This window comes from Nerophis ophidion, linkage group LG07 (assembly GCF_033978795.1).
Source record: "Nerophis ophidion isolate RoL-2023_Sa linkage group LG07, RoL_Noph_v1.0, whole genome shotgun sequence".
NCBI classification, from domain to species: Eukaryota; Metazoa; Chordata; class Actinopteri; order Syngnathiformes; family Syngnathidae; genus Nerophis; species Nerophis ophidion.
The window spans coordinates 68,089,343-68,103,304 of record NC_084617.1 but is presented as its reverse complement, the minus strand read 5'-3'; the positions used below and the strand labels follow the sequence as shown (position 1 = coordinate 68,103,304).

Here is a 13,962-nt window from a genome sequence, read left to right as displayed (position 1 = left end):
CTTAAATAAGTAATTTTACTTAGAATATGTTCCCCTAGTTTCCAAATAACTGTTAATAAAGTCGTTGTTACTTAGAAAATGTTCCCCTAGTGTCCAAATAACCCTTAATTAAGTAATTGTTACTTAGAATATGTTCCCCTAGTGTCCAAATTACTCTTAAATAAGTCGTTTTTACTTATATGTTCCCTTAGTGTCCAAATAACTCCTAATTAAGTCATTGTTACTTAGACTATGTTCCCCTAGTTTCCAAATAACTGTTAATAAAGCCGTTGTTACTTAGAAAATGTTCCCCTAGTGTCCAAATAACCCTTAATTAAGTAATTGTTACTTAAAATATGTTCCCCTAGTGTCCAAATAACTCAAAATTAAGTCTTTGTTACATAGACTTTGTTCCCCTAGTGTCCAAATAACTCCCAATAAGTCATTGTTACTTAGAATATGTTCCCCTAATGTCCAAATAACTCTAAATTAAGTCTTTGTTACATAGAATATGTTCCCCTAGTGTCCAAATAACTATTAATTAAGTTGTTGTTACTTACAATATGTTCCTCTAGTGTCCAAATAACTCTAAAGTCATTGTTACTTAGAAATATGTTCCCCTAGTGTCCAAATAACTCTTAATTAATTTGTTGTTACTTAGAATATGTTCCCCTAGTGTCCAAATAACTCCTTATTAAGTTTTTGTTACTTAGAATATGTTCCCCTAGTGTCCACATAACTCTTAATTAAGTTGTTTTTTCTTAAAATAAGTTCTCTTAATGTCCAAATAACTCTTAATAAAGTCGTTAATACTTAAAAAATGTTCCCCTAGTGTCCAAATAACTCTTAATTAAGTCATTGTTACTTAAAATATGTTCTACTAGTCTCCAAATAACTCCAAATTAGTCATTGTTGCTTAGAATATATTCCCCTAGTGTCCACATAACTCTTAATTAAGTCGTTGTTACTTAGAATATGTTTCCCTAGTGTCCAAATAACTCTTAAGACGTTTTTACTTAGAATATGTTCCCTTGGTGTCCAAATAACTCTTAATTAAATCATTTTACTTAGAATATGTTCCCTTAGTGTCCAAATAACTCTTAATTAAGTAGTTGTTACTTAAAAAATGTTCCCCTAGTCTCCAAATAAGTCTTAATTAAGTCATTGTTACTTAAAATATGTTCCTCTAGTCTCCAAATAACTGTAATTTATTTGTTGTTACTTAGAATATGTTCCCTTAGTGTCCAAATAACTCTTAATTAAGTAGTTGTTACTTAGAATTTGTTCCCCTAGTGTCCAAATAACTCTTAACTAAGTCATTGTTTCTTAAAATATGTTCCTCTAGTCTCCAAATAACTGTAATTAATTTGTTGTTACTTAGAATATGTTCCCCTACTGTCCAAATAACTCTTAATTAATTGTTACTTAGAATTTGTTCCCCTAGTGTCCAAATAACTCTTAATTAAGTCGTTGTTACTGAGAACATGTCCCCTTAGTTTCCAAATAACTCTTAATAAAGTCGTTGTTACTTGGAAAATGTTCCCCTAGTGTCCAAATAACTCTTAATTGAGTCATTGTTCCCCATACTAAAGTGTTACCCAAGAAACATGTTCTGTTGTAATATTTCTATTACGAAATAATAATTTCATGTAACTGGGAACTTTCTTAAAGAAGGAAAGCACCGTATTACTAAAAAAAAAGTGAAACGAAACACAGTTGAGTTTTCCATATTTATGTAAAACGTGTAATTCCACATATGCATTCCAGTCACGACAAACAGATCAACAACACCCGGCAAAACATTCAACATTTTGCATTTTAAAGTTCCTAGTGTTCATTTCACCGATTACTGCAAGTACACGGTGAAAGAAAAAGGACAATATTTGGACAAAATGCATGATTACACGTTGGTAAATACTGCTCTTAGGCTTGGCCAAGAATCACAAAGATATTGTTCGGAAACATCTGGCATGGTTCTGAAATCTTACACTGACACTGTTCTTGTTGAAGCATTTATTCATTTGTCACACTAACTGCTCTATTTGTTCTCAAATGTGCTTTATGCCAATAACAATAGGAGTAAGCTTCTACAATGGCTGCAGCATAATATTGATTTTTATAGCAATTATTTCCGATACCTACAAGCAAAATGAGCAGACATGTAGAGTAAGTGTGAGAAAGCATTAACTAGATGTATGTGGTGCACATTCAGATACATACTTAAGAGGGGAACTGCACTTATTTTTTTTTTGCAATTTTGCCAATCGTTCACAATCATGAGAGACAAGAACGAGGGTTAAAGATGATAAAAGAGGGGTGTCCAAACTTTTTCCACATAGGGCATTTTGATAATTTTCATTTTCAAACCATAACAAAATATATGGATTTTTTTTTTTTAATCCTTAGGACTCCTGGGGAGCATAGAGGGTCTCAGTCACTAAAATGTTAAAAATAAGTCAAATTATTATTTTTATTTTTTATTTAATGCTTACAGTAAATCTCTATATCAACTTGAGGTTGATATAAAGTAAAAAAAATAAGGTTTTATGTCTTTTCTGTCCAAGACAACTTTGTTTTTTATAGTAAAACTGAAATATGCAGTATTTAGATCGATGGATAGTACTTTATTGATTCCTTCAGGAGAGTTCCTTTATTTAGCAATTAAATAATGCAGGATTTTAATTATTTAATATTTTTGAGTAATCTTATTGAAAAGTTAAATAAAACCCGACTAAATATATTTGAGATCCGAAAGGTTCCCCACTCATAAAGTGATGCATTTTTATTTAATTTTTTTTACTTTTAACACTTAAATTTCAAGATCAACTTCCGATATATCTGTCGATTTTAAGTTTGAACTATTGTTTGTTTTATGCTTTTTTGAGGTTTTTATATGGCAACCACACAACATATGCAATATTTTTTCCACATAAAACATTTTAAAGTGATAATGTTTGAGTAAGGGGCGGTTTAGCTCGGTTGGTAGAGCGGCCGTGCCAGCAACTTGAAGGTTGCAGGTTCGATTCCCGCTCGTGCCATCCTAGTCACTGCCGTTGTGTCCTTGGGCAAGACACTTTACCCACCTGCTCCCAGTGCCACCCACACTGGTTTAAATGTAACTTAGATATTGGGTTTCACTATGTAAAGCGCTTTGAATCGCTAGAGAAAAGCGCTATATAAATATAATTCACTTCACTTAAGTAAGAATTCATTATAACATAGATTTTTTTGTCCTTTTTTTTAGCAATGGAAAAAAAAAGGGAAGTGAAGTGAATTATATTTTATATAGCGCTTTTCTCTAGTGACTCAAAGCGCTTTACATAGTGAAACCCAATATCTATGTTACATTTAAACCAGTGTGGGAGGCACTGGGAGCAGGTGAGTAAAGTGTCTTGCTCAAGGACACAACGGCAGTGACTAGGATGGCAGAAGCGGGAATCGAACCTGCAACCCTCAAGTTGCTGACACGGCCAATCTACTAAAAAAAGACAAAAGGAAAAAAAAAGCCACTTTTTCTCATTAGATTTCACCTCATTCCACTTTTTTTAAATGTTTTTTGGAATTTTTGCAATACTATCAATTTTGCAATTTTTGCAGAATGTGTGTTGGGCCGGTAAACGATTAGCTGCGGGCCGCAAATGGCCCCCAAACCGCGCTTTGGATACCTCTGTGATAAAACATTGCCTTCAAAATGGGAGTCACTGTTGTAGCCTTCAAAGCCCCTAAAAGTTAAGTTAAAGTAGCAATGGTTGTCACACACACACACACTAGGTGTGGTGAAATTTGTCCTCTGCATTTGACCCATCCCCTTTGGAGGTGAGGGGAGCAGTGAGCAGCAGCGGTGGCCGCGCCCCGGAATCATTTTGGTGATTTAACCCCCAATTCCAACCCTTGATGCTGAGTGCCAAGCAGTCTATATATAATGTAGTAACAGACATTTTCATAACAATATGTAATATGTACAACATTTACTGTATTTTGGTCGTTTTAATTAGTAGCCGGGTGCATATATTTCCGTTTCCATAGCAGCGCGCGTTCCTACTTCCACAAACAAACACGCATGATTTGCAGACTTAGTACTCGACATCAAACACCACTATTTTTGGACAAATAAGGATTCACAAGCTTATCTTTTTGAAGCTGAATATACCGAGGACGAACCGCTGCCTATAAAAGCGAGCAAGAAGAAGACGGTGAGACGTCGGCGGAGACGGAAGCCCAGAGAGTGAGGTCGGTGCAAAATGGTCACGCTGCTAATCTGGAAGTTTTTGAACCAAGGTATTTTGAGCCGATTTATTGGAGTGCTTACCCAAATCAACTGGAAACGTTCCCGGCTATCTTGACCAAACGGACAACTGTCCACCGAGTGAGTCACTATACTATTGATCATAACACCGTACACTACTGTGCATACGCTGTAAAGCTAGCTGTGTACAAACAAAACATGACATCATACTTTACAGATACTGTAATACGATTGTTCCTGTTTTTCCAGGCAGTACAAATTGTTGTCCTATCACAGTGTTGTGCATTATAAACTCAATCGTGTTTCATGTTGCCGAAGCTAGCTTATCTCTTTCTGTAGTTAGCTTTTACAGCTAATACCAGAGCATGGCGTGGCCTGGTGGTTAGAGTTCAAACCCCGGCCGAGTCATACCAAAGACTACAAAAATTGGACCCATTACCACTCAGCATCAAGGGTTGGAATGGGGGGTTAAATCACCAAAATGATTCCCGGGCGCAGCCGCCGCTACTGCTCACTGCTCCCTTCACCTCCCAGGCGGTGTGCAAGGGGATGGGTCAAATGCAGAGGACACATTTCACCACACCTAGTGTGCGTGTGTGTTGGAATAATCATGTATATACAATCACACAACTCTTATGCTTAAGGGCTGTTGCCATAGTTATTATTAATTGTGCCGAAGTGGTATTTTTCTTTGTCCGTGCAAAGCTGGCAATCCAAAAGATTGCAAGCCAGTCTCGTATCAGTGTCTGTGTCCAGGAACGGCCTGCTGATTGCCAAGGCCGAACACCGCCGTGAGGCAGACAGAGCAGAGACAAGGCGATATCACCAGCGTCAATACATTTGCATTTCTTGTATAATCATATATTGTGTCTAAATGGAGCTTTCCCCTCAGCGACAGCTTCAGTGATGTAACCAGGGACCTCCCAAATAAATAGAGGAAGCACTAGACTTTAGATCGTAGTTTGGATCTGTAACTAAAATACAGCCCAAAAAACATGTCTCCTCAATTGAGCAAAATTTCACTCTGTCTCTGCATAACTTCTTGCTTCTCGTCTGTTTAATAGATGTCATTTTGTCAGAATAATCATGTATATATATTATCACACAACTTTAGTATGCTTAAAGTTCGTTGCTATAGTTATTAGCTATTGTGCTTAAGCTGTACTTTTTTCTATCTGTGCAAGGACAAAAACTGCTTGTCTGAGGAGTGGCCTAACTTCACTGAGGAACATAGGCCGCCAACGAAAGCCTTCCATCCATTCCGGTCTTGTGCCCTTCGGTCGAGTTGTTGCCAAGACAGCCCCTCAGCCCTCATCTCCTATTCCTTGCTTCTTCTCCAGGTTGTTCTTGGTCTCCCTCTCTTTCTTTTTCCCCGTGGGTTCCATGTTAGTGCCTGTTTGGTGATTGATTTATTGGGTTTTCTGAGTGTGTGGCCTATCCAGCTCCACTTCCTTCTCCCGATTTGCAGTCCCACTGGTTCTTGTTTAGTGAGTTCCCACAGGTTGGCATTGGTGATGGTGTTTGTTATCTTTGTTTTAGCCGGCTAACAACTAAGGACAACAAGGACCTGAACGCAGATAAGACGACGGCACGCAGACGAAGCAGAGACAAGGCGAAATCACAAGGGCCCCAGCACATTCCGTCACGTACTGTGCGTACTGAAACTCCTTTGCATAATATATGTGACCACTCCTTTTAGAGGCGGCTTAAGTGATATTGACTAAGGAACTCTGAGTAAATAGAGCGTAGGGCGAGACTGCGGCTAAGTGTGCAGCTCCCTACGTTCTCCTCATGAGCTAAATTGAACTCTGTCTTTGCATGGTTCCTTGCTGCTTGTCTGTTTAATAGATGTCATCAGCGTTTGAACCTGACAGTGTGACAATCATCGGTACTTTAACTTCAAATGTGTTACTACGCAAGAAAAAGAGTTCCTCAGTGTTTGCTCTTACAATAACAATGTTGCTACAGATTGGTTATTGTACAGGTTAAATTAAATATTGTTGGCGGTATTTGAATGTATTTTTTTAAAGTGATTTAGAAGTAGAAATGATTGTTCCCATTAGCTACATTGCTACTCACCTAAAACGGGACGATTTTTATGTTATAGTGAAAAAAAAAACAATCTTTAGTCTTCTTGTCTCTCGTAAGTATTATGAACTATTGGGAAAATTCCAAAAAAAGTGCAGTTCCCCAGTTTAAAAGCTGGTTAAAAAAAAAAAGGAAACTTAACTCTTCAATACGTCATCAATCGCTCGTAAAATGTAAAAAAAAAAGGACAGTTAAAATGATACCAGTGAACACAAAGATGTACTGTATCGCTATAAACAAGACAATAAAAAAAAAAAAGTAAAGTTTGGGCGTTTGTGCAAGTTCGTATGCAAGAGGGAGGCGAGACCGAAGAACGGGAGAGGCGGTCTTATTTGAAGACGTTCTCGAAAGCCGGGCACTTGTGGCTCTTCAGTTTCTTGATGGCCTTTTTGAACTCTTTGCTGCTCTTGTCCCACTTGTGGATGCCGGTGAGCAGGAACTGTTTGTCCACCTTACGGCCCATGATGAGGTACTGGTTCCCCAGGTTGTCCAGCTGCTGGCACGGGCAGTCCGCGCCGTTCTTCAAGTACATCACCAGCTTTTTCATGTCCTTCTTCTTCAAGCTTCCCGCCTTCAGCATCTTCTTCCTCTTCTGAAATACCACCTTGCGGTCCGTGTTCTCTCGCTTGACCTCCTTGATCTTGGTCTTGAAGGCTGTGAGCACAGAAACGATACGCAACAGTTAAAAAAAAGGTGAGGTATAGATTCCGTATTAACTGAATTCATATGCTCTAATAACGTATTTTCCGGAGTATAAGCCGCACCTGCCGAAAATGCATAATAAAGTAGGAAAAAAAAAACATATATAAGTCGCACTGGAGTATAAGTTGCATTTTTGGGGGAAACACAAAGAATAGAGCTCCATCCATCCATTTTCTGCCGCTTATTCCCGTTCGGGGTCGCGGGGGGCGCTGGCGCCTATCTCAGCTACAATCGGGCGGAAGGCGGGGTACACCCTGGACAAGTCGCCACCTCATCGCAGGGCCAACACAGATAGACAGACAACATTCACACTCACATTCACACACTAGGGCCAACTTAGTGTTGCCAATCAACCTATCCCCAGGTGCATGTCTTTGGAAGTGGGAGGAAGCCGGAGTACCCGGAGGGAACCCACGCATTCACGGGGAGAACATGCAAACTCCACACAGAAAGATCCCGAGCCTGGATTTGAACCCAGGACTGCAGGACCTTCGTATTGTGAGGCAGACGCACAAACCCCTCTGCCACCGTGAAGCCCAAGAATAGACATTTGAAAGGCAATTTAAAATACTGTATTTCCTTGAATTGCCGCAGGGCACATAGTATGCGTCTGCTTCGCAAAATAACTAGCGCATGCTTAGTATTACCGCCTGGTCAAACTCGTGACGTCAAGAGTGACACTTCCCCTGTCATCATTTTCAAAATGGAGGAGGCTGATTTCAATACCGGTAATTTGAAATCGCGTAAAGGGAAGAAGATTAAGAGCTATTCAGTAGAGTTTAAGAACCAAGCTTACATCACACTCAAATTTTTACTGCATGCCTTTGGTAAGTGCCGGAGTGAGAAGAGGTTTTAAAATGATTGGCGCATGCTTACTTTTACCGCATGCCTTTGGTAAGCGCAGTAGTGAGAAGAGGTTTTAAAATGATTAGCGCATGCTTACTTTTACCGCATGCCTTTGGTAAGTGCCGGAGTGAGAAAATGTTTTCAAATGATTAGCGCATGCTTACTTTTACCGCATGCCTTTGGTAAGTGCCGGAGTGAGAAAATGTTTTCAAATGATTAGCGCATGCTTACTTTTACCGCATGCCTTTGGTAAGCGCAGTAGTGAGAAGAGGTTTTAAAATGATTAGCGCATGCTTACTTTTACCGCATGCCTTTAGCAAGTGCCGGAGTGAGAAGATGTTTTAAATTAATTAGCGCCCCGGGGGTAATTCAAGAAAATACGATAAATAAAGAATAGTGAACAACAGGCTGAATAAGTGTATGTTATATGACACATAAATAACCAACTGAGAAGGTGCCTGGTATGTTAACCTAACATATTATGGTAAGAGTCATTCAAATAACTATAACATATAGAACATGCTATACCTTTACCGAACAATCTGTCACTCCTAATTGCTGATGAAATCTTATACGTCTAGTCTCTTACGTGAATGAGCTAAATAATATTATTTGATATTTTACGGTAATGTGTTAATAATTTCACACATAAGTCGCCCCGGCCAAACTATGAAAAAAACTGAGACTTATAGTCCGAAAAATACTGTAAGTTAAAATGATAAAAAAAAAAGTAGAGAGTAATTCACTTTCAAAAAAATGATATTGATGTCATGATATGATAAATGTGACCAAAATGTTTGCTTTAATAAGATACTTTCTGTGTTTGTAACTGAAGCAGCACTATCTATACTCCATGAAAACACATTGTGTATGATCCCATTCATTTTGTCTTAAAGTCCATTTGGAGACGTATTAATTAACTACCGTATTTTTCGGAGTATAAGTCGCTCCGGAGTATAAGTCGCACCTGCCGAAAATGCATAATAAAGAAGGAAAAAAACATATAACGTATTTTCTTGAATCCCCGCCAGGGCGCTAATTTATTTAAAACCTCTTCTCACTCCTGCACTTACCAAAGACATGCGGTAAAAGTAAGCATGCGCTAATTATTTTAAAAGCTTTTTCACTCTGGCACTTACCAAAGGCATGCGGTAAAAATTTGAGTGTGATGTAAGCTTGGACCTTAAATCCTACTGAATAGCTCTTAATCTTCTTCCCTTTATGCGATTTTAAATTACCGGTATTGAAATCAGCCTCCTCCATTTTGAAAATGATAACAAGGGAAGTGTCACTCGTGACGTCACGAGTTTGACCAGGCGGTAATACTAAGCATGCGCAAAATATTTTACGAAGTGAGTTTGACCCGGCAGTAATTCAAGCCGGGTACTATATGCCCTGTGGCAATTGAAGGAAATACGGTACACGTCGCACTGGAGTATAAGTCGCATTTTTGGGGAAATTTATTTGATAAAACCCAACACGAAGAATAGACATTTGAAAGGCAATTTAAAATAAATAAAGAATAGTGAACAACAGGCTTAAAAAGTGTACGTTATATGACGCTTAAATAACCAACTGAGAAGGTGCCTGGTATGTTAACGTAACATATTATGGTAAGAGTCATTCAAATAACTATAACATATAGAACATGCTATACGTTGGGAAAGGTGGCAATAAATACTGATAAAGTTGAGGATTGCTCATCAAACACTTATTTGGAACATCCCACAGGTGTGCAGGCTAATTGGGAACAGGTGGGTGCCATGATTGGGTATAAAAACAGCTTCCCAAAAAATTGCTCAGTCTTTCACAAGAAAGGATGGGGCGAGGTACACCCCTTTGTCCACAACTGCGTGAGCAAATAGTCAAACAGTTTAAGAAGAACTTTTCTCAAAGTGCAATCGCAAGAAATTTAGGGATTTCAACATCTACGGTCCATAATATCATCAAAAGGTTCAAAGAATCAGGAGAAATCACTCCATGTAAGCGGCATGGCCGGAAATCAACATTGAAAGACCGTGACCTTCGATCCCTCAGATGGCACTGTATCAAAAACCGACATCAATCTCTAAAGGATATCACCACATGGGCTCAGGAACACTTCAGAAAACCACTGTCACTAAATATATTTTGTCGCTACATATATTAGTGCAAGTTAAAGCTCTACTATGCAGAGCGAAAGCCATTTATCAACAACATCCAGAAACGCCCGAGATCAAATATCTTGTCTTTGTAGTGATTATAATGGAATATGGGTTGAAAATGATTTGCAAATCATTGTATTCCGTTTATATTTACATCTAACACAATTTCCCAACTCATATGGAAACGGGGTTTGTATATTTAGTCACATGGCTGACAACAATTCTGGATCAACCATGATGAACCATTGACTTGTGACAGACAATAAAAAAAGCCTGGTTAATTTTAAAGTTATAATATTATCCATCCATCCATTTTCTACCACTTATTCCCCTTCGGGGTCGCGGGGGGCGCTGGCGCCTATCTCAGCTACAATCGGGCGGAAGGCGGGGTACACCCTGGACAAGTCGCTATCATTATTTTTAAATAGAAACGGTCAATTAGTGTGACAAATGAGATTGTTGATGAAGAAGTGTGAGTATTAGTAGTGCACATGGTTAGGATTAGGACTCTTATCCTCTGTCACAATCTCTCTGCCAGGCTTAGTGTTCATGAGGTCTGGCCCAACCCTGAACACCTTTGTGGAGAGAAATACTTTGTTCTGGTAATCCTTGGACATGCTGAAGTTTATTTGCACTGCGCTGCTTGATGCTTTCATCTTTTGAGCGAATAAAAAGCGTTTTTAGCACAGAATACACCTGTTATAGCAAACCTATGCAAAATACGGTTCGCGGGCCACATTCGGCCTGTTAAGATTTTCAATCGGCCTTCAGACGTTCTACATCATTATTTTGAAACCTTTGACACAGGGGTCTCAGACACGCAGCCCGTGGGCCAATTGCGGCCCGTGACACGTTATTTGGTGGCCCCCACCTTAATATAAAAGTTTAAAGTTAGCGCGGCACGCAAGTTTTATATGAATGGCGCTTGACGGCGTTGTGTTATTTGGGTCCAAAATGGCTCTTTCAACGTTCTGGGTTGCCTACCCCTGCATTAGTGGAAAAGCGGCAATTGAGTGAAAGCGACAGAGACGTTGCCATGGAGACGAGACTTTTCTTACGTTCCCGACTGCAGTAACACCGCGACACCTGTCCGTCAGTAATAACAGTCCCCGATAACCTGGACCAATTCAAACCGTTATGTTGTGATCCGGCTTCCGGATCACACATCTCTAGCATGTTTGTCTTTTTTGTATTGTCCTACTATGTTTTGATCATGTTTTGGACTCTACCGATCCCGTTTGTTAGCGCACTTCCTTATTTACATTCATCACCATGACAACTTATTTGCTCCTCCTGCATGGCTCATTCACACACCGGTTTGTAATTATGTTTTCTGTATTTAAGCCCCTCTGCTACCTAGTTCGCTCTCGCCAGTTTGTTTGCACCTGCAACCGTTACGTGAGTGGTCTCTGATTATTTTTCTGCTTGCTAAATGTAGCTTGCCTCCGCGCGCTTGGCTCGCGCTTTATGGACTTCGAACTCTGTCTTCTGTGTATATTAGCATTTAGTTTTCTGTGCTCAGACACGCCTTTGATTTGCTCTTTTGTACCAGTGTTCTTTTGTAACTTCATATTAAAAGGCTGTTCATACCTTCATTCCTGCCTGCTGTGATCCTGCGCATCGAGAGGCGACACTCCCCGCGCATCCACGATGCCGCGCAAACGTAACAGAAACTGGCGAGCAGAAACGCGTCACCTCGCGCTGGATCCTCCAGGACACCGTTCCCGACAAGCAGCATACCCGACCAAGTACTCCTCCGCTCCAACCCAGGACTCTTCTCTACGGGTTGGTACTTTGTTCACTTCTCCCGTTCCCAGTCACCATGTTGCTATTCCCATTAGCATCCCACCATCTTCCGCCTTCCCTGTCACTCACAGTGACGTCACTCCGTTCACGCCCCCCTATGACGTCACCGTTAACACCTTAGTGGATTCCTCTGCACATTTTTTTGACCTTAGTGACGAGGAGTTTTTTGAAGATGAACTTTCTCCCATTCCACCCAAGGACCTAATTTTATATAAGAAAATTTTCAAGGATAATTGTAGCACATCCAAGCCCAGTCACACCCCCAACAATGACTTTAATAATATAATTAATTATTACCAGGACATTTTCCGCCACTACTATGACTCTAGTCAGTCTTCACCCCCCATACCCGCTTCCCCCCCTCTCAAGTCTCGTTCTCCGCCTGAATCCGTGCCTTTTTCCACCTCATTTAGTGAGGATTTTGAACATTTTAGAGGGGAGGAGCCTGCCCTCCTCCAAACCTCCCACCGCCCGCCCTTACGGTCAGCCTCTGTCCAACTGGGCCCCGTCTGGAATCCGGGTCTTGAGGGGAGGGCCAGTATTACTACTAAGCCTCCTAGACCTCCACCACCGGTGTTCACCCCTGTTAAACCTGTTAAGCCACTACGGCCTCCTAGACCTCCTCCACCGGTGTTCTCCCCGGTCAAGTCACGCCCTCTTAGACCTCCTCCACCTGTGTTCCGTCCGTGCCCTAGTTCTAGTTTTAGTCACAGTCTCTCTCAGAGTTCGAGTCCCAGCCTTCTTCGTAGCCCATGCTCTAGTCCTACTCGTAGACCGACTTGTAGACTGAGTCGTAGTCCAAGTCCTGGTCCGAGTTTCCGTTCTGATTCTAGTTGTAGTCCTAGTCTTTCTCGTAGTCGTCGTAGTCCTAGTTCCACTCGTAGACTGATCCGTAGTCCGAGTCCTGTTTCGAGTCCGGTCCCGAGTCTGGTTTCTTGCCTTTGTAATATTAGTACTGATTCCCCTCGTGGTCTTAGTCCGAACCCTAGTCCTTACCCAAGTTCTTGTCCGAGCCCCAGTGTTACTGTAAGTCCTAGTCTTTGTCCTAGTCCTTGCCCGAGCACCAGTTTGATTGTTAGTCCCAGTCCTTGCCCAAGCCCTAGTTTGACCGTTTGTCCTAGTTCTTGCCCAAGCCCTGGTATGACTGTAAGTCCTGGTCGTTGCCCAAGCCCTTCTCAAAGCACTAGTGTGATTGTAAGTCCTGGTCCTCTCTCAAGTCCTTGCCCGAGTCCTAGTGTTTGTCTTATCACTCATCATAGTCCTAGTCCTGCTCACAGCCAGTCCCCTAGTTCTCCTCGGCAGACCCCTGTGCCTGCTCCTCGGCAGACCCCTGTGCCTGCTCCTCGGCTGAAGCCGACACCTGCTCCTCAGCTGAAGCCGACACCTGCTCCTCGGCTGAAGCCGACACCTGCTCCTCGGCTGAAGCCGACACCTGCTCCTCGGCTGAAGCCGACACCTGCTCCTCGGCTGAAGCCGACACCTGCTCCCAGTCTGGTTCTCACACCAGCACAAACTCCAAGGCTGGAGCCCACTCCGGTACCAGCACCACGACAGGTACCGGTGCCAGCTCCGTGCCGCCAAGCACCGGTGCCAGCTCCGCGCCGCCAAGCACCGCCAAGCACCGCCGACGACGGGGCTGGAGCCCACACCAGCGTCGACGACGGGGCTGGAGCCCACACCAGCGCCTCCGACGACTCCTGCGGCTCCCAGGCCGCCTCCGACGACTCCTGCGGCTCCCAGGCCGCCTCCGACGACTCCTGCGGCTCCCAGGCCGCCTCCGACGACTCCTGCGGCTCCCAGGCCGCCTCCGACGACTCCTGCGGCTCCCAGGCCGCCTCCGACGACTCCTGCGGCTCCCAGGCCGCCTCCGACGACTCCTGCGGCTGCAGCACCCGCACCCTCGTCTGCTGCTTCCAAGCCTGCTGGGATTTCGGTGCTGAGGCGTCGTCCACCACGTCGACCACGGGCGTGGCCTCTGCGAGGTCATCCTCCTCGCCAGATACTCCCTCCTCCATGTCGGCCACGGATGTGGCCGTGCCCGGGTCGTCCGCCTCGCCGGGCACCTCATCCTGCGAGGCGGCCACTAATGTGGCCTTTTCGAGGTCGCCCGCCAAAACTTTTTCGGCAGCAGCGTTCCACCCGCCGCCGCCA

At 42.5% G+C, this 13,962-nt stretch overlaps 1 protein-coding gene across 1 annotated transcript in view; it reads right to left on the bottom strand.

Annotated features, from left to right (window-relative positions):
• Positions 1–1,695: 1,695 nt before the first annotated feature.
• The window catches only part of sfrp1a (secreted frizzled-related protein 1a), a 68,540-nt gene continuing 56,273 nt past the window's right edge, over positions 1,696–13,962 (bottom strand). Inside the window, exon 3 of the mRNA XM_061906963.1 lies at positions 1,696–6,967. Within this exon, the coding sequence (XP_061762947.1) occupies positions 6,642–6,967 (326 nt within the window). The 3' untranslated portion in view covers positions 1,696–6,641. The remainder of the gene's footprint in view (positions 6,968–13,962) is intronic.